This window comes from Apis florea, unplaced genomic scaffold (assembly GCF_048593485.1).
Source record: "Apis florea isolate Af1SG1 unplaced genomic scaffold, ASM4859348v1 contig_2492_pilon, whole genome shotgun sequence".
NCBI lineage: Eukaryota > Metazoa > Arthropoda > Insecta > Hymenoptera > Apidae > Apis > Apis florea.
The window spans coordinates 1,832,501-1,856,320 of record NW_028256593.1 but is presented as its reverse complement, the minus strand read 5'-3'; the positions used below and the strand labels follow the sequence as shown (position 1 = coordinate 1,856,320).

Here is a 23,820-nt window from a genome sequence, read left to right as displayed (position 1 = left end):
GGACGGACGATATACGCGCGAGAAATGGCCGAGAGCGCAACTCGAATAAAAGCCGCGTGCCCGTGTATTCACCGCGAACGTGTTAATAAATAAACGAAGAGCGGCGAGCCCCTCCGAATCATGAACTCTAATCGCGAGTTTGTCGAACGCATTAACCCGAAATCCCCGAATTCTCTTTCACGCTCGATTCGGGTGTAAAGCGAGCGGTCCTAAAAAGTAGAGGGAGAGAGAGGGAGGGAAGAGAGAGAGAGAGAAATCTCGGAGCGAAAAACAAGGGGCTCGGCATCGCGGAAAAAGGAGCGTCGCTAGGGTTCGGTAAGAAAGAAGGGAGAGGGCCAGTGTTGACAGGAGAAGCAACACGAAACGCTGCTGGGTCGTTCTCGTCTCGTTGGATGGTGGGGTGCGAGTAAACGCCCGCTAGTAGGTTGGCCCGGTGTCGGTGGGCGTGGCCGAGCGGCGCCGAGGCGAGGCGATGTTTGCCGAGCGTTGACGAACGCCGGTGAACGCGAGGGGAACGTCGAGGCCGGTGTTTTCGTTCGCCTTAGTTCCGCGCCGGGTGCCACGACAGTCGCATCGACTCGAGTTTACGTGCGCGCACGCGCGTGTTTCCAAAAATCTTTCTCTCTCTTTCTCTCTCTCTCTCTCTCCCTCTTCGTCTCCCCACCCTCGACGCGGATCAACCAGCCGACCGAGAGAAAAACAGACGGCAGAAGGAAAGCAGGGGAACGCGGAGACACGCGAACCTTTTTAAACCATCTTCGACGGTTGTTCTCGGCCGAAGAAAAGAGAGAGAGTGTTCTCGCCTCGATTTTCCCGGCACCGCATTTCCGCTCGTTCTTCCGTTCCTTTTTTTTTTTTTTTTTTTTTTTCTCTCTCCACCGCGTACGCCTCTCGGACTCTCTGTTTGTTGTCGGACGGGCACGCGGACAAGAGAGGAGGACAAACCACGGGAGGATAGACCACGCGCGCGCGACGATAGAGACGGGACCAGCCACTTACTATACGCGGGTACCACTATCCACGAACGTCACGATGTGCTGTGTGTGTGTACAGTGCAGTGTCTTCTTGGTGCTAACTTAGTGATTGAAAGAATATTTTGAAAACACGCCCTCGAGCGACGAGACGTCGCGCGGCGACTTATCGCGCCACTCGGAATTGATAACAGTTTAAGGTAAGCGTGTTTTGGATCGAATTTACGATTACGAGGAATTACGCCGCTAAACAATACCTCGATATTTATATACCATACGCCGTTTAAAACTATTTGCGCAGTGTTTATTATTATTCGGTCGCGAGTGTGATGTAAAAATTCCCGCCTCGAAGAGACTTTTTAGAACGGACGGTTAGAAGTGAAATTTTCAAACGCGAAGCAAGCGTGTACCTTGTTCGAGCTCGAACAAGGAATTTTCTTAGAGAGCCACTCGTAATTGGATTTTTTTAAGATCGCGTCGTAAGATTAAGGTAATCCGATCCTCGTAGAGAGTGAAGTGTATATCGTCTTTCGGGCAGGAAAACCTTGGATTCGTAACTTTTTTTATACGAGATAGATATTTCTACGCGTTAGAAAATGGAACGGTTTAGAGTCAGGTGTCTCGGATCTCGTATCAAAATCTGTTCCTTTTTATTGGGAAAGGTCGTTGACTCTGACTGTTCAGTGGTCGAAGAAATTCGTCGTTCGCTTTTTAGACGGGGAACGGAAAGATGGCGCCGACGGTCACCGACCGTTTATCTTCGACGCTTCTATTCCCCATCGAATAAGATCGAATCTTGATCCAACGCGATCTCGATTCGCGCGATCGAATCTTTCGTACCTTTTCATCGCAAAAATTCCGAAAAAAAAAAAAAGAAAAAAATCCATTTACTATTACTGATTGACAAAAAAAATTACACAAGTTACATTACAAGTTTCTTCCTCTTTCACCTCTCACCTGTCATCGCTTACGAATCCTCGACACGCAAAAACCGATATTCGTAACAGTTTAATCTAAATTTCTTGGAAGAAACGGCGAGTTTAAAAGTTCTTCATTCACACGCAATCCTTTCCAATCTCTTCGAATCTCTCTCTCTCTCTCTCTCTCTCTCTCTCTCTCTCTCGAGGGAGAGAGATAGTCGAGTTTTTCCGATCGACTCGGGTTTCCACCTCGGGAAATTGGAAACCCGACGGGCGAAATAATACAACTTGGTTACGCTCGGTTGCGTAACGGCTCGTTCTCCGTGAAAACTAGGAGACGCGCGGATCGACGGTCTGAGCGCCGACGGTCCAGGTATTCGCAGAGGTATATCCTCGAGCCCCCCTCGTCGAGGATTTCCCTTTTGTTCTTGCACGACTACCGTGGTGAAACCCATTGACGCGTAAACTTGAAATTGACGAGTTGTCGAGGAGTGTCAGGTATGAGTCCCGTGTCTCGAGAAACGAGGCCTTAAAAATTGCCGTGTCTAAGAGTCTAACCCGAGGTGTAAGCTCTTTTTCCATCGATTACTCGGCGAAGGACGTTCGTTCGTTCGATCGGCCGGTGACGTCATTCCGGACGATTCGGAATGGCTGAAAGTGTTGCGTGGGCCTCTTTCTTGGGGGATGGGTGTCGGTTTTGATTGTTTTTCGATCACGATTTCAGGTATGTTTGTTTGTTTGTTTGTTTGTTTAATAGGTTCGACGCGCGTGGGAGATTCGAATCGGAGGTAAAATATTTCTTTTTCTTTTGAAATTAGGATTCGAACTCGGATTAGAACAGTTCGTTCGATCGATATTCAGTTGTTTATTCGTTTCAGGCGCGATTCAGAAACATACGGTAACTTTATGGCGTTTAATCGATGGAACGATAAAGATGGAACGTACTCACTTATGAATCTCTGATGATTTTTTTGAAGTATCGAGAAAAATTGTTCCACGATAGAAATACATTTTTTTTTTTTTTTTGTCATCGAACGGTAAAGTATCGTATATAATAGAGTTCAATCAATCTGACAGTTTGCTAATTCCATAGTTAGTGTTTAAAAAAAAAAAAAAATACATTTATACGTTGCCAGGATACTTTTAACTCGATAAAAAGTATATCGATATCGTATAACGATATCGTTTAATCGCATAAATACGTCGAAAATTAATTCGGTTAATCCATGTATTTTAAAAAAAAGAAACAGGATATTCATATATATTTTTGCGAAATTGTTTTTTCTCTCACTAAACGTGGTTTCATCATATGGAATAATACGTACGATTTTCTCAAACTTTATCCATTACGCGAGTCGCGCGATTAACCTTAATCCATTAATTATTATGATTTAAAAAAAAAATATATATATATATATTTAAAACGCGTGGAACGTGTCGAGAAAAAAGAAGAAAAAATTAAATTACTCGGCGCAAAATGAAGCGAGAAGTTGAGCGGTAGGACGAGTCGGCGTGGAAGAGAACGAGAAACTCGATGGGTTTGGTGAGGAAAATCGGCGGGTGTTCCCCTCGCAGAAGGGAGAGAATATCGGGTGGCAGTTTGCGCGGCCTATAATTGGTAATTTGCAAGTATAATAAACGGCCGCCGGTTTCTGTTTTCATTTATTAGCCGCGAAATGCCTCCGCTTATTAGCGCAACGATGCATTGAAACCGACTCGCTCGTTTCTTTCGCGATAAATATTCTTTTCGTCGGCGAAACGGTGCCGTGCCTCCTCTTACATGCCTGCCCGACGATTCCCCGATAGAATTTTCCCGTAATTATCCCATTATTGTCGATTTCTTTTCGACCCAACAGTGAATTTCGATCGGGGATAGTTGGACGATAGTTCGAGAACGAGTTTTTTTCTTTGACGGAGAAAGAGAGGTTATGTTGTACGGATAAAGTTCGTGGAACGTTCCCATTTTCGCTATTTCTATTTTTGTTTTCTTGTTTTTCGTTCCTTTTTTCTCGATTTATTCGCGATTAGATAAAAAATTTCGCGTTTAAACGTGGAAAATTGGTTTTGTCGTCGATGGATTAATCGTCGTTGCGAAGGATATAACGATACACTCGCCATTGTTTTTCATTACGAACGATAAAATTATCGGTACACCTAGATCACGAATAAGATTTTCAGAGTAATAGAAATTCTTGGTAATAATGTATGTAACAATTTGCGCGTACTTTTTTTTTTTTTTTTTTTTCATTGGAAATCTTCGAATTAGGTATATATAAATTATTACAGAACGAATCCTTTACAAAAGCAATCGATAGCGTAGAATCCTTTTTACCGATCGCTGTTATTTCTGTTTCGATTAATATATATAACATGAAAATACGATTAACAAGTTATGATAAATTGGACGTGTTCCATACGTGACTTTCGTTTTTCAGAAATCATCTTCTTCGAAATTGTTCTTTCGTTCTTTTTCATTCGCAAAATTTTCTTCTGGTTATCTGGTATTTTTTTCGATACGAGCTCGATCGAGGCTTCAATCCGACGGCTAGAAATCGTACGCGTCTCTGAATATTCTCTTTCGTTTATTATTTTTTTTTTCTCTTTATATCGTTCCATCGATCATCTACATATTCCTTAGAGATATTCTATCCCTTGACTAATGTCTTTATTGTTCGAGACTAGTCTTCAATAAGACGTTGTTAGAGGTTATGTTCAGATCAATAAAATTGCACGAAACGTAACGATTTAGAATTACGCGTTTTTCTCGATATTCCGATTGTACTTAACCTTTAATTAACAACCATCTTAGTTCATATTCAAATCGTCTAGATTATTCGTGACAGAACGTTGGTACAATCACGACGCGTTATTCTTAGGAACGACAATTGCATTAACCGACTCGTTAGAGGTTACATTTTAAGAGTCTGGATTCATTTGTCACTAGATGAGAGTATAGATGTCTCTCTCTCTCAATTTTCTCTAGGGATGTTTATTGCGTAAACGTGATTTCTTCCACGTGGAAACGGACTTTGACTGGACTTTGCTCGAATTTCGAGATTGTCCACCGGTGTCATTCGGCTCGTGTGTCATCGGCGGTGGTGATTTGCTCGCACGCGTAAAACGGATGGCCGTTTTTGGACGGAACAAGATTAACTCGAATCTCGATAAGATTAGTCGATGCGATACGTGATCGGTCGGCTCGCCTCGATGGAGATGTTTTTTTCGCCTCGATGACGTAACAACCAAGCTTTCTCGCGATAAATCTCGAAACGAAAATTTGCGACGGGGGGAACGTGTTTCTTCGATAGAAGTTAACCGAGGGATTTGGGTTGAATGTTTTTCGGAGGCGAAATCTTATCTGTTCGGTCGATAAGTCGAGATAAGGTCCGTCGCCTCGCATCCTTTCGCGATTTCCGTGAAATATCGTGGTTGCTCGAAATGCCACGATAGATAGGCATCTATTTTTGGTGATTACTTTAACGAAGTAGGGATGAAGCAGACTATGAACTATGAACAGGCTATCGAACGTTAACGATAATTCGATTTTTATAACGTATGTAGAGTTAAATTTTCATTCGTGGATTCGTAGTATCTATTTGGGAGTTAGACAGATAGTTCTATTTTTAGAACTTAACGGTGGAAAATAATTTTGGAATCGAACGACGTTAGTTTAGTTAGGAATTGTTTCTACAATCTTCTTTTAACGAAAACTTAGTTTTCGGTTATCAATCCTCGAGATCGCTTATCTCGATAATCTAAACTCGTGCAGGCCCACGATGCGGAGAAATGATCGATTGGAAATAATATTGGCGTCGATATCTCGATCGCCTTTTCCATCGGTCTATAGCCTCACCGGTTATCCATTTTTACGAACGAAACATTTCCTTCCTTCCTTCAAAGTGTCAAATTCGAGATTCATTTTTATCTATAAATATAAAAAGAAAAAAAAAATAAAAAAATAGAATCATAAACAGATCACTCGTAAGATTATATCATTTATAACGCTCGCGAATAACGAAGAGGATTAAAAAGATGGTTAACATTCATCGAGCATCGAACTGGAGGATTAAACGACACTTTACTACCGTATAATAACGTATAAATTGATTTTAGATTGCCCTCTTGATTCTATGGAACGGAAAAAGAAAAAAAAAGAAAAAACTATCGATTGGAAAAAAGAAAAAAAAGCAAACGACGGCTCGTCCAGCGCAATTTGATTGATATTCCTCGCTCGTATCTGTAATCGTATTCCGGACGTTAGCTCGATAACTCAAATAACGGAGTCGATGATTTAATGTATAATTGAACGAATAGAAGAGAATCGAAGCCAAGGGTCCCTTCGTTCTTTTTCATTCCCTCGCCGACCAGTAGTAATAGTAGTAGTAGTTAGGTAATAGTAGCGATAGTTGCATTTCTTTTTCGCGAAAAATCCACGCATCGATCGCAAAAATTATATATCGAATACCCGCGAATACACAGGAGCGAAAAATCATCCGATAAATGAAAAATTAAGAGACGGCGGCGGCGGCGGCCGATGTTTAATCTTATCGCGAGGCTTTTCGCGTTTAATCTTATCGGATCTCGTTCTCGAGTATTTTATTTGCCCCGGATGTACGTTTATAATTTTGGAAGCGTTCGGCCTCTGTCACTAACTGCACACACACACACACACCGTGGACGCACATTTTTTTTTTTTTTTTTTTCTTTCCTTTCCTTTCCTTTCCTCCTTTCAGAGATTCCATCTCAGAATCGAGGAATCTCTACTTGGAGAATATCGAATCCATCGAAATAATTCTCTCTTCGAAAAAAAAACTACTTGGAACTCGCCTGAAAATAATAAATCTCGAAAAGATCGAAAGCGTCGTAGCTGTTCTCCCGAACGGGGAGGGGAGGAGGAATAATTCTGCTTGGAAAATTTTCCAACGAGGGGGGGTCTCCTCCCTCCCCCCCACACTGGTCGTGCTTCCCATTTTATTACCATTCTTGTTCTTGTATCGGTGGCCGATCGAGAGGGGTCCCTTCGGTGTTGCGTCACCGATGACCTTGATCATCGGCCGCATGCGCTGCGATCGATAAACGATTTCGTGCCACTTGATCGCCGAACTGGTTGGGGATCGGTGTCGCGCTTCGAAACCTCGCGGATCCAACGACGAGCCTCTCCAATTAACGCCAGGTCGTCCCTCGATCGTGTTGCGCGAGTGAGTTTTCTTCCCTTGCTTGTTCATCCACCGACGGAAGAAAGGAAGGGAACGGTTCTTTTTTCGGTTCGAGCGAATCAAATTTTTCCACTCGTGAAATGGAATTCCCTTCCCCTCTTTCGTTAAGCTTTCGATCGAGGACCGTTCTTAACGAGTATAGATAGACCCGTTTCGAAGAAGAAAAGGAAAAAAATCGTATTTATCCGTATCTAATCGTATCTAAACGAGATAAACGAGTCGAGGCAACCGGGTTCCGCGGTTTTCGCGCCTTCTCGATACTCCTCTTCCTTCCCTCGTGTACTTTTTCGAGATCCTTCTTTTTTTGACGTCAACAAGTCAAAGAACAGGAAAACGAGACGAAAACGATCTTTCTCATATATATATACATATACATATATATATCTTCCCTTTTTTTTTTCTCTCTCCTGTTGTTGCAGAAGGCGGTGGCGGCGGCGACGACGACGACGACGACGACGGGGTCACAGGAAGAGAGAGAGAGACGCGACACACGCTTCCTGGCAACGTTATCCTCGAAAACGAACCACCTATGACCTCCCCCCGGAGTGGAGGAGGAGGCCTGACTAGGACCACGCTTCCGGCAGAGGGGCACCGTTTCTGGCACCGTTCCTAAAAAAGAAGAAATCCTCCTCCTTAATTCCCCCTCCTCCCTCCCGCCTCCACCCTCCCTCCCTCCCCGCCTGCCCTTGGACAGCCGTTGGAGGAGCAGCGCACGAGGAGGAGGAGGAGGATCCCCCTCGTCGACCCCCTCCCTTTCCCCCCCTTCCTTCCCCTCCCTCTCCCTCGCCCCCCCTCCCCTCGTATCGCGACACAGGACTCGGGCAGGATGGACATGAGCAGCGAGTCGAGCGCGGCCAGGTGGTACGAGCCCCCGAGATCCACCCTGGAGCCGCCCTCGGGGGGTGCAGGAGTCGCGGGAGTCGTCGCCAATCCGACCGATTACAGGGGTTACTACCCCCACGCTGGGCCGACCGCCCATCACCCGGCAGCCGCCGCTCACTATGCCCACAGTAAGTTGAAAATTTAATATTTTTCTTTCCCTCGTTCAATTTCTCAACTCGAACTTTTGTCGTTGCTCCGGTGATTTTTTTTTTCGTCGAAACGGGGAAACGTTACTTGAGCGTTAGTATATTCGTTTATATATATATATATGTTGAGATATATATATATATCTTTTGAGAGAAGTGTGTATGTTTTTTTTTAGGTTAGGTTTCGCTTCGCGATAATTGGTGCGAGGTATTGATAGTTATAAAATAGTTTTTTTGGATAGGAGAAATATATATATATATGTGTTTTGATTGTTGGAATTTTGACGAGTGAAATACTGAAAGATTGGCGGCACGAAACGTGGAAGCAGGTCGAACGTGATTTGTCGTCCATTTTCAACCGAGTCTAACTTGACCTAAGCGCCGCTGACGACAAGGATGCGAAGTACTGAAGCTGATTATCGGCGCGATGGAAGCACGTTACGTTGTTGTTTGGTAAAGGATGGAAATTCACAACGAGTAATTTATTTGTTTTTTTTTTTTTTTTTTTTTTTTTTTTACGATCTTGGAGAAGGCGCGGTCGAGAGATTTTGTTTCGGGAGGAAATAGAGGATGTTCGGTAAATCGGTTCGATAAGATACGGTTCACGTTTACTCGGGCAAATATCCCTGTATCTTATCTTCGCCGATTTCTTCTGTCCTCTCGATAAAAGGGAGCTTCGATTCCACTCTTCTCGAATTTTTCCTTCCTCTGGAAAAAAAAATGGAGGCCACCCCCTCCAGACGATCGTTAAAACCGTCGGACGAGAGGATTAGTTACGATGCGCGTCGACTGGTTGTTTTTTGCACACCGCGTGCCCCTCGTGACTCGGTTCAACGATCGCTAATGGCGTCTTCTTGGTCTAAGCTCGTTAATTACGCCGCGGATGTTTAATTATGTCGTCTTGTTGGGGGCTCGACCTCTGGGTCACGACGGGGAAAAGGAACAGGGAGGAGGGATTCGTTGAAAATTCTCCTCGTTTTCTTCCAACTTCTTTTTTTCCAAATTCTTAACACAACTCTTGGAACGAGCTTGCTTTATAAGATCGAAAAACCCTTTATTCTCTTTTTTTTTAGTTCTTTCAATTTCGAGCCGCGAGGCTAACGAATAGATTCGGACGAGTCGCGAGGAAAATTTCGAGATCCATTTCCAAATTTCTCGGATTCTGGGACGAGACGAATATTCCGATCGAAACGAATAATTCGTTGCATTATTTTTCGAATTCATTTCATTCGTTCGATTGCTCTTGGAATCTCAATTATCCTCAAAAATTTCGAGATCCATTTCCAAATTTCTCGGATTCTGACTGAGACGAATATTCCGATCGTAATAATTCGAATAATTCATTTTTCGAATTCATTTGATTCGTTCGATTGCTCTTGGAATCTCGATGTCCGATCAAACGGAAGGAATTGCGAAGCGCAGCCATCGATCGGCAAAGCGAAAGATTGATAGAGCGCCGCCGGAAGTGGATGGAACCGGCGGCCTCGAATTAGAAGGCGATTGAAAACTAACGCGGCCGCTTCTTAACCTCGATGCCGGGTTGAGACGGCAGCAATCGAGAGCCTCGATTATTATCCACTTTCGAGCACGCGACCGCCTCTCTCTCTCTTTCTTGTAGGCGGCTCGACAAACGACTTTTCGCATTTTCTTTTCGATATACATTTTAGAAACAGTTTTATCGATATTCTATTAAAGGAATTCGATACACTTTTAATACTCTAAATAAATTGTCAAAATGTGTTTCATCAATCTTATCGATCTCTCTGCGCGTATTTTCATAACTTCTGATTTCTCCTCGTTCTTCTTGCGAAACTCTACTTCCTTTAGAATTTAACGCACCTTTGCACTCGTGTTAAGTAATCTGCTAACAATATTTTCTATCAATCTCTTTCTCGAAAATTGGAAAGTTTAGCCCTAAAGTATCTGTTTAATTTAAGAAGGCTACCAATCAAGTAACGATTGCCTAGATCTACGGCGATATACGAGTGCAATTTTATTTCACGTTCTTATGCATTATGCTCGTATAAAGACACAAACCCTGGTGTATCTAAATTCGGCAAATTTTGTCGAAGGAAAGAGGAAATCTCTTTGTAAAATGTCTCGCGACAGAAAGGAAAGTTTCATAACCTCCGCTCACGTGATATGAATTTTCACGTAGTTTTCGAATATTTATACCACTCGAACGTAAAGTCGCTTCGAGATGCGATTAAAAAATAATATTTAATTTAATTCGATTTTTCCTCCCAGGATCAAGTAATTCTGAAAGGGTTAACCTTTGCACTTCTTAATTCACTCAAATAAAAAATAGTAGCTTTTGATCCTGATATAATAACACGAGGACAAGAATTGCAAAATTGTAAAAGTATACAAAGTGTTTGAAAGAAACGATGTATATTCTACATTTTATTATTATAACGTAATACATAATTACAATTCTAGGTGACTCTCGTTACCTTAATTGATCGATAAATATGAATTGTTTTAAAAATTACAACGAGTCTAGGCCTACTGACATTCGAGGAGTAAGAAATACTACGGTCGAATTGAAAAAACCGGCGCGATCGTCGCGCCTCCACCAGAGAGAAGCGATAGCGCGTACGGTCGAAGTAACGCCGATAGCTCTCGGCTCTCCGTCGCCTGCCAAGCGTGAAAGAAGCGGAGGAGTATCGCGAAAGAGACGAAGAAGAGCGAGAGAGAGAAAGGGGGCCAAAAAGTGGAGGAGGAGGCCGCCGCTGGAAACTCGATACAGCCGGTCGGATCTCTCGGGTCCCTGGAACGCGATATCCCTGATTCTCGCCGACGCGCATGGATCATACTCCACGGCCCTCTGTTAACCCGTGCTCCGCTAAAAAACCGAGCCCCCCTAATCGGAATCAAATCTCTATCTGTCGCTGGGCAACCGCGACTTCTTTACGACTCCTCTTCCTCCTCCTCCTCCTCCTCCGCCCTGGAGAGCCCTCTCTCTGCGCAGAGGCGGTGATGACCTTCTCGCGTCGGGGAATGTTTCTTTCTGACTCGCGAGAAAGAGGCTGAGGAAGAGGGGGTGTGTAATCTGCTCGATTATCGGCCTCGATACGTGAAAACGTCGTCGGTACCTGCACGCGGGGCTTCTTGGTGTTGTAACGGTATATGTTTTGACAGGTGGCGGTGCCCTCGTGGGATATGGATCGGCGCGATACACGTGTATCGAGGGCCCGCTCGAGGTGTCGTTGTTTGAGCAGATTAGAGGGAGGGCAGTTGGAGGTTTTTTTTTTTTTTTTTTTTTTTTTAACGAGAATTGGGTGTTTCTTTTTCTTTTTGCCGAAGTTGAAAAGGATCGTGAGAATTCTCGAACGTGTTTTTTTCTTTCTTTTTGTTTCGACTTGGTTAGAAAAATGCACCGGGTCGCACGCACGAAGGGGTGAAGAATTTCTTCGGTCGAGATCGGAATCGGTGAAAAAATTCCGGGAATCTTTCGAGACCGAGCTGGTCCTTTTCGATCCTGGCAAATATCTTCGGATTATCGTGTATCGTCGATTTTTTCAATTTTTCAAAATTTTCTATCCAACTTCTTCGAAAGTTATTTGGGAAATGTCGAGGGGATCGGTTGCGAAATTATTGCGATCATTCGTCGTCAGTCGCCTTCACTTTATTTTCAAATCCTCGATCTTGATAAATTTGATGAAAGTTCGGGGGATATTGCTTCCAAACTTTTAATCCAAATTAGGGTCTAATCTGAAGGGGATCTGAGTTAGTTTCTAGTAATCTATCGTTCGAACATTGGAAGCTTAACAATCGGTCCCAAGAAGAGGATGTTTCAGGTTATTACTAGTTAGTTTTATACCCGACATTTTCAATTTTTATCCAGAATAAACGAATCTCCTCAAAGAGTCTAACCACTCAAGAGGATGCTCCTCTCCGCGAATGATCGTTTCAAACTATCCGCAGTTTCAAAACCTGTCGAATCCTATATTCCTCTTAACTTTCCAAGACCTCTTTTAATCCATTCCAATCTTGCGATCTAATTATTCTTCAAATTATATTTCAAAAGGAATGCTCCTCTCCGCGAATGATCGAGATTGGTTGCACGCTCGAAAATTTCCCAATCCTTCCAAACTTTTGATCCAAATCTTAGAGCCTAACCGCTCTTCGACCAATTATCGCAAGAGGATCGTTTCGAGATTAGTTTCGTACGTTTTCATATCCCCCCAAAAATTGTCGAATCCTTCAGCCAATCATCTCAAAAGGATCCACGATCGAACGATCGTTTCGAGACTAGTTTCACACGTTTTCACACCGCAAAAAGTTGTCGAATCCTTGGAGAACCTTCGCCCTTGACTCTTCAGTCAACCACCCCAAAAATCCTCCTCTCATCGAACGATCATCTCGAGCCTAGTTTCACACGTTTTCACACCCTCGAAAAGATCATCAACTTGGAAAACCTTTCGACCGCCTTCGAATTTCTTCCATCGGAAAGTGCGGCCATTTTTCGTGCAAACGATCCGAGAAGGTTTGTCCTCGAAGAGTGATCGATCGGGGGCGTGAAGAAGAAAAGAAAAAGAAAAAAAATAAACAAGACAGGCGGACGGGATGGATATAATAAACGCGCGCACACACGTACGCAGGGAGGTGGTTGCGGCAGACAGGAAGGAAGCGCAGCCAACCGCGAAGCCGCCACGGGCCTCTCTCGGAGAGGTGCATACGTAATTGCAGGCCACGCGGGAGGCGCTGCTTTTGTAGGTTACCCCTCCTCCTCCTCCTCCTCCCCCTCCTTGGGTGCGTGCCTATCTCGCCCGTTTCATCTCTCGAGTTTTTCCGCCCGCCACCATTTTTCCCTCTCGCTTTCCTCTCCCCTCCAGCTTGCTTAATTGCTCTATTTACCTCCTCCCCCTTCGTGTCCCTCTCCCACATTTGCGATTCACACAATGCGTGAATCGATACCTCGAAGGAGGGAGAGAGAGAGAGAGAGAGAGAGATGGAAGGATGTTGAAACGAACGAGGGAAAAATTGTTTTGATTGAATTGGACGGTTCAAATTAATATAAATTTTGGTAAGGTTCGAGTTTCTTTTGGATTCGTGTGTAGTCGCCTCGAGGCGAGCTAGTTTACGTTGGGAGTTTGGTTGAATTTTTTTAAAGAGCGTTTCGAAAGTGGATCGAGCGAATGTTTTTGTTTCCCTGTTGTTTCTTGGGTGAAGTTCAACGTGGTGAACGAGTTGTGTTATCGGACTTGGAGGGTAATGGACGATACTTGGATCTCGTAGGAGCAAGCGTGTGTAAAAATCATCTAGTAATATGCCGAGATCCAAATCAAGATTCGGTAAGCATCTAAACAAGTATTCGGATCTAAGTCGAGGAATTGGGATCTATCCAAGCGAGCAAGCATTCAAATCTAAACTAGCCAAGCGACCTAGCTATCGGGACATTATTATCTTTCGCAGGTTCGATTCAAAATCGTCCAACAATTAGAATCTGAAGTAGCGTTCAAGTATACTCGAGCAAGCGAAGGTATACTAGTTTTCGAAGCAATAATAAATCTGTTAAATAGTCGAATATCGAAGCAACAAGATTTCGTTCGAATTCAAAATCGTCCAATTATTCTGAATCTGAAGTAGTATCCAAGTATCCGTATATCTCGAGTCCGATCAAGGGAAGTGTACACCAGCAACGAATCTAAATCTACCAAATATTCGAGTATTGGGGAATATTCGAATCTATTCGAAATACGAGGAGGAGCATTCGAATCTAAACCAAGTAAATATCGGAATCTGCGTGCACCAAGCAAATCAAGATACAACGCTAGCTTTCTAAAATCAACAACACGAAGAATCGTCCAACTATTCAAATTTAAATCAACTAAGCATCCAAGTAATCGAAATACTGTTCATATATTCGAAGCAGATGAAGGTACACTAAATCCATCCAAATATCCTCGAAGATGTAGACCAACTTTCTATCTAAACGAGCAACACTAAATATTTCAAATATTTCGTCCACTATTCGAGTCTAAACCGATTCGAAATATGCTCGAGTCGAGGGGAAGCAAAGGTTTCGAGAAAGGTTGATACGCATCTCGTTTAGAGCAAGTGGCTCTCTCTTTCTCTCTTTCTCTTTCTCTCGATAGAGAAGAGGATCGTGCAAAACGCGCGACCGCCGCCATCTTGCGCAAATGCACACGCCAACCGAAGGCGGAGCCTCTCCCCAGGGCTCTCTTTCTCTCGCTCTCTCCGCGTCCGTCTTCTCGCCAACTCTCTCTCTCTCTCTCTCTCTCCCCTCCCTCCCTCCTCCTCTCCCTCGAGAAGAGAGGAAAGTATCGCGCGCGGCAGATGCAGCTCGCGATGCAGCCTCGCCGCGATCAATCTTACTCCTCGTTGCTCCTCTCCCTCTGCCCAACAGGGCCCTCTTCTCGAGGAGAGCCTCTTCTTCTTCCCCTCGGTAGCTCCCCTCCTCCACGGTGTCACGATTCGTAAGGCGTCGTACAGGTTGCCTCGTCGCAACCTGGATCTCTTTTTTTCGGACAGGAAACATCGGCCTGGCAGTCGATACCCTTTTTTTCGAATTTTCTTCGAGCATTCTGTTTCTTTTCTTCTCTTCTTTTTCGTTCAGAGACGAGGTTCACGAGAATCGAACGAATTTTAAATCTCGAGTCGGGATAAAATTCATTTCCAAAGTTTTTCACTTTCGATCTTTTTTCGAGGAGAAGAAGGGGAGGTTTTCGGAAAAAAAATTTGGAAAACAATCGTCGATTTCCACGATTTTCGAGGGCAACGAAAGAGAGCTTGGACCTTGGTCTAAGCAATAATTGGGGAAGGGTTCAAGAGAGGGCTCGGGGCGACGAAAAAAAAAAAAAAAAAAAAAAAGGAGAATCGATGAAGCATCATATCCGGGGGAAGCATATACCGGGGTGAAATTGCATGTTATTACGAGAAAGCCGCGTCGTGGCGGTCGACGAAATGAGACGTTATTTTCTCCTCCGGAATTTCGTACACGCCGTGAATCTTATTAACCTTCCCTTCAACCCGATTTCTTCTCTCCTTCCCCCCTTCATCGTAATTCGACGATTTACGACGTGCCGTGGCCCTCGAATGTCTATCCTCGAAATAACCATAATCCTTCGATCTTATTTCTTTTTTCACGTGTCTTCGATAATAACAACGGAGGATAAGAAAAGCGTGTATCGCGAAGTAAAGCGAGTGTGTATAGCGAACTCGGTAGCGGCGTACGATGAACCCGCCGAGTAGCTCGCTGCTGCCCTCTGCCGGCAACCGAAACGAGGAAAAACGCTCGAACCCACCGCGTTTCGTATCCACCGAGGCCGTTGGTTGGCTGGCTGGTTGACGGTTAATCGGTTACGGTTAAACCACGGTGATGGATGGCTTAATCGTGGAACGAGCCGGCGAGATCGCGTCGACGACTCGGTTGGAAAGGAGGCGACATAACGAGGGAATAATTAGCCTAAGGGGGGGGTCTGGAAAGCGACGGAGCATCTTGGAAATAGTTGGGATCGCGGCGGAGCGCCTCGGAATACGATATATATATATATATATATATAGTTTGTGCATAATTCACGCGATTTCCTTTCTCGAGTCTCTCTCTCTCTCTCTCTGGCTGGTGGCTCACAGTGAATGAAATGGCCGCGTGCGTTATCCGTCGCGATCTCTCGGCTGTGAATGGAAAAAAAGCGAGGTGAAAGAATCAATTTTTTGTCCTATCCTATATATATATATATATATAATTCGAATTAATTTCGAGCGAAAATTGCATTTTTTCCTCTCTCTCTCTCTTCAAATATTTGGTTTCTTTTTCGTCTGTACACGTCGATAGGGGGGGGGAGGGAAAAAGCTCGTCCTTTGAAAGAGACTCGTCGCTTTGAATCCTTTCGAGCCTTTGAGCCGAGTTCTCGACGCCTGTGCACAAAAAAGAAGAAGAAGAAAAAAAAAAAACGAGTCGTTGGCGACGCTCGAGGCAGCGTAATTATTCGAAGTGGATGGAGGCCGGCTTTGATGTCGAATGGCGTGACCCGAACCGGGTGGATGCATAACGCATGCGGAATCGCGCCACTTTTCATTTTCCCTCGTGTAATAAATCGTCGTAAATGGGCCGAGAGAATTTTCGACTTTTATCCTCTTCTCACGAAAACATAGAATCGCGGAGAATCTCTTTTAATCTCCTTCCTTCCTTCCTCGTACGCCTTCCTTTATTACCGATCGAGCCTTCCAAATCTACGATCGAACGAACGAACGAAAGTTCCTCCGATCAAATACGTAAGAAAACGATCGATAAAGGAGGAGGAGGAGGAGGAGGAGGAGGAGGAGAATTCTTTTCCTCGCCAATTCGTGCCCTCGGCTCGCGACGAAAACGAGAGAGGAAATATATATATATATGTTCACCCGGCTCGGCCGATTATCATATTAACAAGGAGGAATGTGGTGTGCAGCGTGTGACTTATTGGCTCGAATATTTTCACAGCGCGTGTGGGCGTAGTCTGAGCCGAGGGACTCGTCTCGATCGAGTAAGCGATTAATGGATCCGATCTAGATCTCGCGGTGTTATCGAGCCTCGATCGACAATACGTGTGTGTGTGTGTGTGTGTGTGTATATATATATATAATACGAGTCGACAGAGAGAGAGAGAGAGAGAGAGAGAGAGCTAGACGTCCTCGAGGAGAGGAAATATCGAGTTCCTTTGAAATTCCTTCCTGTGGAAAACAGGTTTCGAAACGGCTGATTCCTTTTCGTTTATTTTACCCGTTTATCGTTGTTGTTGTTGTTGTTGTTGTTGTTGTCGTTTCCTCTCCCTTATTATTATCATTATAATGGAACATTTTTCACCTGTCTTCCCTCAAACTCTTCTTCTCCCGTATTCTTCCTTTTCCCGTTCGAGCTCGTGAAAAGTTCGAATCGAAGAAATTGTTCAGAAATATTTCCAAATGCTGCTTCGAGATTGAGAAGTAAAAACTGTGTGAGGGATGTGGATGTTGATGCTTCCCTTCGAGGTGGGGAAAAGTAGAAGAAGGATCGGTTAGGCGTCGATATAGGAACAGAGAGTAGAGAAAAAGGCATCCATCCGCGCGGATGGAAAAGCGGCGCCATATTAGAGGCGACCTGTTTCGAAACGGCCGCCTTGGGAATCGACGCCTAAGGAGCTCCTCGAGACCGCCTTAATGAGACCTCGCTCCTTGCCTTTTTCTTCTCCTCCCCTCCTCGTTTGTTTGCCAATCTTCTGCCTAGGCTAAATTCACACACGAGACGAAGTAAGAATGTAAGAAAATAAAGAATGTAAAAAGGAAGCAAGGATTAGTTTATAGTTTGTTTGGAAAATTCATTTTGTTCTATCGACGATGATAGAACATTTTTGGGCGGGTTTATCAGTAGGTGTAATCGCGTTCTTAAATGTAATTACGAGTGCAAAATCGTTAAAAGTGAACGTAATTGAGAGATTAATAATCGGTGGAACAAAAGTAATCAGTAATCCGAGACGTGTTTAATAATTATTCAGTTAAACTCGTTCGTTTTACAAGCAAAATTCCCGACGAAATCTCGACTCTAAATGAGCGTTGTTCAACTTTTTACAAAAAGTTGGGAGCTAGAAAAAATATATATATATGCATCGGGGAACGAGTCAGGCTGGATTTTATCGCTCGGTTTGAAAAATCTAGCGTGCATCCATAAATATTCGACTCGCCTTGTGCAATTCGCTTCATTTTCTAAAAGAAGAATACATCCTTCTCGACTCGACTCGAGACGCCGTCCATTTCTTTTTTTTTCTTTTTTTTTTTTTGTGAAACGCACGAGCCAATAGGGACGCGCCTCGAAAGGGTTGCGTCGAAGCGAGGAGAGACGGTCGGCAAAAAGGCTGGGGGAGAGGTGACGGGCGAAAAGGAGCAAAACAGGAGCGGAGGAGTGAAAGAAAGAAAGGGGAGAGGGTAACAGGATGATTAAATACCCCTCTCTTTGCAAGATCTTATTTCCTCGATGCTGCAAAAAATTAAAAATTACTTTTCCTCGCGAAAATCGCGACGTCGTTCTAACGCGGCGGATCCAATTACAGGCGGGGCATTCGATTAATTGCACGAGTAGTGTGTGCAGCTGCAACGCTGTCGTCCCGCTTATATCCCCGATATTACGTTTCACGGCCCTAAATTTAGATCCGTGGCAGGCTTGAAGAGTTCGTCCCGCGTCGATCTTGACGCAATTCGCCGGTTTTATACTGTTGATATATATCAGAGGAGGGGGGGAGGGGGAGGGGGAGGAGATTATATTCGAGGGGCAAGAATTTTTGGGAAAAAAGGGGGAGGAACGAGGCAAAGTGGGGACTTGAATCCTTGAATTCTAATTAAGGGGGCGAAGATGGCGCTTGGGGAGCGATATTTAAGATGTTGCCTCGAAACAGATTTTATTAATTTCACTTGCGCCCGTACGAGAAACTTTTCTTCCTTTCGTTCGCAATGAGTCCAAATAAAATGGTGTTCGTCGAAATATTAATTTCACGTTTTGCTCGTTTGCAAAACACCTATACCTTTCCTCTTCGAATTATTTTCTGATATAATTTTTCTTCCTCGCCGCGACGATTCCGAATAAGATAAAGATTCTGTTCATCGAAATATTAATTTCACGCGCGAAAAACTTCTCTTCGAAAATTTTTCTTCGGCCTAAACACGGTAAAAAGACCCTTCCTCGCCCCCATGATTCCAAATAAGATGAAGATGCTGTTTATCCAAATATTAATTTCACGTGTACAAAACACATCTCTTCTACTCAACTTTCTCTTTAAAAATAATTCATCATTTTTCTTCTCGAGCCGAAAGAAGAATTTTCCTAGCCGCGTACAGAAGAAGGGGAGCCGTATGTTGGGCGAGGAACACGGCGTGACCGTCGTCGGCTCGAAGCTCGTCGAATTAATGCTCGTAATTCAGGGAGGGGGCGGAGGAGGAGGAGGAGGAGGGGGTGGAGTTCGGCAAAACATTGGCTCGTTATCAGCGTATGCCGCCGCCGAGAGGCGGCGGGGCCGGCAAGAACCGTATCCGATGTATCGATCCCCTCCACCCCCTGGACGCGACGAGAACAGGCTTGCGCCTTCGAATATTTCGAATCGCCTCGCCTTACGTTCACAAATATCTAATGTCTCCGAGACCGAGCCGCTACGTGCGTCTAATTGCGGAGGGCGGGGCTGCCCGCGGGGGTGGAGGGAAGAGGAGGAGGGGGGATATGGCGCGCGTCGAAGACACGTCGTCGAAAGAGGAGGAGGGAGCGCAATTAAGACGTCCACGGCAATTAGCCGCGTTTGCGATCGGCTCGCGTAAAACCCGATCATTCCACGCACGCACGCACGGATCAGGTTCCCTTCCCTTCCCTTTTCCGGATCGAGCATCGAACATTTTTCAATCGAGCGGGAGAAGAGCGAGACTTGCCTCGATCACATCTGGATTGGTCGAATTAAAAGCCAATTTTTGCAGATATACTTTCTTGATATACTTTCTCTTCGATTAATTTCGTTCATCGAGATTATCGGTGTTCCATTTTTCACCGAGGATCTCGTCCATCTCGAAATTCATCAGAATCCGTCACGATTGCTCGATCCTTTCTACTGCTACTAGCTCGACTATACCCCTCCGTGAAATGCCACCGACGTATTACGGGCGATTATAATCGGTCCGCACAAGATGCCACTGAGGTATTACGGGTGGCTATAGTCGCAATATGCCACTGAGATATGCCATACGCGATTACAGTCGTTTTGCATACGGTTATCGGTTATTCCACGATACGACGAGCGATTGGAGTTATCGCGCGTCGAGTATATCTATATCTGGAAACGTGGCATCGATATCGTCAGTTTTTATCGTCACTTGTTTTTCCCGCAATAAACGCCAAAGCAACGCGGGTCGAGGCGTGAACGGTGACGAAAATCGTTTCTCGTGCAACATTTTGGGGGGGGGGGGGGGAGTAACAGTTGCTTCGCAACAACAATAAAAATAAATAAAAAAGTCGACTAAGAGGACTAAGGTTGGATTGGTTCTTCCAGCAAGGATGTCGAGCAGCGGAGTGGCGAGCGGGCCGGTGAGCCAGGTGTGCCGGCCGCACTTCCACAGCTCGGTGCTCCACCCGTGGCTGTCGGGGAGCGGGGCGGACACGTCGAAGACGCCGTGGGGATTCCCGACGACGACAGGCTCGACCGGGAGCGCGGTGAGCGACGACAAGCCCCAGAGCCCCCTGGGATCCTCCCTGCCCCCGACCACCGGCAGCCTGTCGGGCCACGGCGGGGCCGGCCACCACCTATTCTCCTTCCCCCCGACGCCGCCCAAGGACGCGACCCCCGACAGCATCACGGCCAGCACCACCTCCGCCACCAACAACAACAACAACAACACCAGCAACAACAACAACACCACCAGCGCCAACGGCAACAACCCCCTGTCCGGCCTCGGGGGTGGGGCGAGCAGCGAGTACCAGGCGGCCGTGGCCCACGCGGCCGTCATGGGCGCGTTCATGCACCACCAGGACGCGCTGGGCGGCGGGGGAGCGGGCTCGTGCGACGTGAAGCCGAGCGTGATGCTGGCCCACCACCACGGCGCCCCGTCGCCGCCCCATCAACAGCACAACGGGACTGGGAACGGCGGGAACGGAGGGACAGGGGCGAGCGGAGGCGGCGGGGCCGGCGGCCAGGTGAAGCAGCGCGAAGGTAATAATCAGTCGGGCAGCCAACAGGCGAGCACCGCGCAGCAACAGCAGCAGCAGCAGCAGCAGCAGCAACAGCAGCAACAGGAGGCGGCCGCGTATCAGGGGAGCAACGTGGCTGGCGGGGGTGGCGGTGGTGGTGGCGGGGGGGCGAGTTCGCCCTCGTGCAGGGAGAGTTACGCGGCCGCCGCCGCCGCCGCCGCAGCCGCGGCCGCGGCCGCGGCCGCCTCCAACACCCACCACGCGACCTCCGGATCCCAGTACGACCCGGCGACCAGCGCGTATAACATGTACCAGCACCTGCAGTATCCTAGTACCACCCACCACCATCACCATCACCATCATCACGCCGCCTCCTCGTCGTCTTCTTCGTCTTCGTCCCACAATCCGCACAACGGGGCCGCCGCGGTCTCCGGTATTTTCGGCCACCACGCGGCGGCGGCGGCCGCGGCCGCGGCGGCCGCCGGGGCCGGGAACGCGGCCGGCGTGGCCGGCGTGAACGTCGACTCGAAGCTGTTGGTCGGCCACGTGCACGCCAACACGCCGAGCTCGCCTTCCGCGCAGCAGCAGCAGCAGCAAAAGCCCAGGAACAAGTCGAGAACGTCCGCCGGTAAGCGGCACGCCTACCAACCTTTTCCCCCCACTTTTTCTTTTTCTCTTCTGTTTCTTTCGGGTTTCCCACCCTCCCCCTCCCCTCGTCGTTCTTCGCCTCGCGGGTGAAGGGAGAAGAGGCTGAGGAGAGACGAGGGGTCGTTGCGCGCGTACGGTCGTTTCCGCTTTCTTTCCTATTTCTCGATCGCGTTTAACTTGTTTAAACCGTGGGTTTAAAGAATAAAATATCGTGATATTATTACGATTATTACGAGTATTGGGAAGTAAATTTTTTTGTAAATTTTGCTGTTTCCCCGCTCGTCGTACAAGTTGTACGTGTATTTATTGTTCACGAGTGGAATGATTCTTTCGTGATCGGACGCGAAGTTGCGCGAAACGACCGTATCCGAGTTTCCGGGTATTTTTTTCTTTCTTTCTCTTTCGTTTTCTTTTTTTTTTTTTTTTTTTTTTTCCCCTCTTTTGGTTTGACATTAACGCTTTTGGTTTCCCTTGGTTTGTTTCGCTTTGTTGGGTATGCACGAACCCCGATGCGCACGACGTTAATTATTTCCAAGCGTACACGGGTTTCGTGCGTCTTTTCGCTTTGAGTTCCAGTATATCCTCGGTTTGCTTTCACTTTTGTCACTTTTTTTTTCCCCCCTTCTTCTTATTTCTTCTTTATCGACTTTATCGAGGTTCGTCCAATCGATATTCCTCGAGTCTAGAGACCACGTTCCTAGAGACGAGTGGTTTTTGGTAAATAGTCGGGGAATATTGTTTTTTTTTTTTTTCTATTCTCAACGGGACGAAACCTCGAGCTCCTCTTTCGTTTCGTTTCGTTTCGTTTCGTTTAAAAATCCCCCTCCGAAGAGCTTTTTGGTGGCGGTCGTTTTTCGCTTACGATTCGTTGATACGAACGATGAACACGTTTAATATATATATTTTATTTTTTTTTATCGACCGAGCTGAGTGTTGTCGGCGAGAGGGAGACACACACACACACACAGAGACACACACACACACACACTCGAGACGTGTATTTTTGTATTTTTGCCTCACCCGTGTGTTTTTTTGAGTGGCACCCGCGGAACGTCGAGCGTGAACAGCACCACACCTGGTTTGATTTTTGTTGATCAAGGCACAGGGTGGGGGACACGAACGAAAAAGGAAATTCGCCATGGACCACATTGCTTCTGATTCTTATCTTCTATCTTTTTTCTGTCTTGCGAAAAGCTTGTCGCAAATTTTTCACGCGTTTAGGGTGCGAAGAAAAAGAAAAAAAAAAAAAGAAAACTCCATTTCTCGAAAAAGTTTTCCCTCTCTTAACAACTTGTATCCGAAGATCAATGTTTTCGAACATTGAATTTGAACAATGCGTGTAATGCATTTTTAGTAAAAAAAAAAAAAAAAAAAAAAAGAAAATATACGCGAGAGATAATTTCACTTCTCTGTATTCGCACCCCAATTTACGAGAACTTGTTGTTCGTCAAATTTTCTTTCGAAAATTTCTTTATTCGAAATTTCCCTCATTAATCGTTTTACGAAAATTCTTTCGATTCTTCTTTCTCCTTTTTCTTTTTTCTATTAAAAAAAAAAAAAAAAAAAAAATTTCGCACCGTTTCCCAAAGACAAGATTTTCGCGCATCGTATTTTACTCGAAAATACGACAGGACAGTATCGAGCGTCCAGTAACAGGCGACTCGACACGGCGCATTCCTTTCTCTACCAGTACCTTTCTCTCTTTACGGATCGATATTTTTTATATATAAATACACAAGTGTAAGACACGCGTGTAATACACACAAGCGCGGGCGAATCAGCACACACGTGTACCTTCTTCTTCTTCTTCTTCTTCTTCTTCTTCTTCTCTTTTTCTTTCTCTCTCTCTCTTCTATCTATCTATCTATCTATCTGTCTATCTCTATTTCGATGTGGTGTGGCTACATGCTACCGTTTTTTTGGTTTTGTCACTGGCAAAATAAAATCTCCCTCTCGAAAGGAAAAAAAAAAAAAAGAAAAAGAGTCCACGGACCAAGTCCGCGTGTTCTTTTTGCCGTGCTTCCTCGCACGATTTTTTTTTTTTTTTTTCACACTTTTTTTCCACCACGAAACTCCAACGAAATCTCGCTCAAGTATCGAGGGATCGAGAATAAACACGAAATCGATGAACTTTCAAGTAAAATCAAGTAAAGTTTTTATTAGAAAACGTGTATAAATTTCGTAAATCTTAAATACTTTCGCTGCCACCTACGTATACATCTTACGTCTTTTATTTAAAAAAAATCAAAAGTAAATTAATCGCTTTTGTGCTTTCTTTACATTCGTGTGTAGGAACGTACTTGGACGAAAAAGAAACAAAAAAAAAAAAAGAGAGAGGCCACTCGAGGTACCTCCCTCCCCCCCTCCCTTAAAAATTGAAAAACTTGGACAGACAAAGAT

At 45.3% G+C, this 23,820-nt stretch overlaps 1 protein-coding gene across 3 annotated transcripts in view; it reads left to right on the top strand.

Annotated features, from left to right (window-relative positions):
• The first annotated feature begins 543 nt into the window (after nt 1–543).
• Nucleotides 544–23,820, top strand: part of LOC100863851 (GATA-binding factor C) — a 76,031-nt gene continuing 52,754 nt past the window's right edge. The window contains exons 1-3 of one of the 3 annotated variants that reach the window (XM_086906373.1): nt 544–1,171; nt 7,527–8,117; nt 20,138–20,794. In XM_086906373.1, coding sequence (XP_086762499.1) covers nt 7,934–8,117; nt 20,138–20,794 — 841 coding nt within the window. In that variant the 5' untranslated portion in view covers nt 544–1,171; nt 7,527–7,933. Of the gene's footprint in view, nt 1,172–7,526; nt 8,118–20,137; nt 20,795–23,820 lie in introns of those variants that run through there. The other 2 variants (XM_031916779.2, XM_012487320.3) reach the window with 2 other exon arrangements.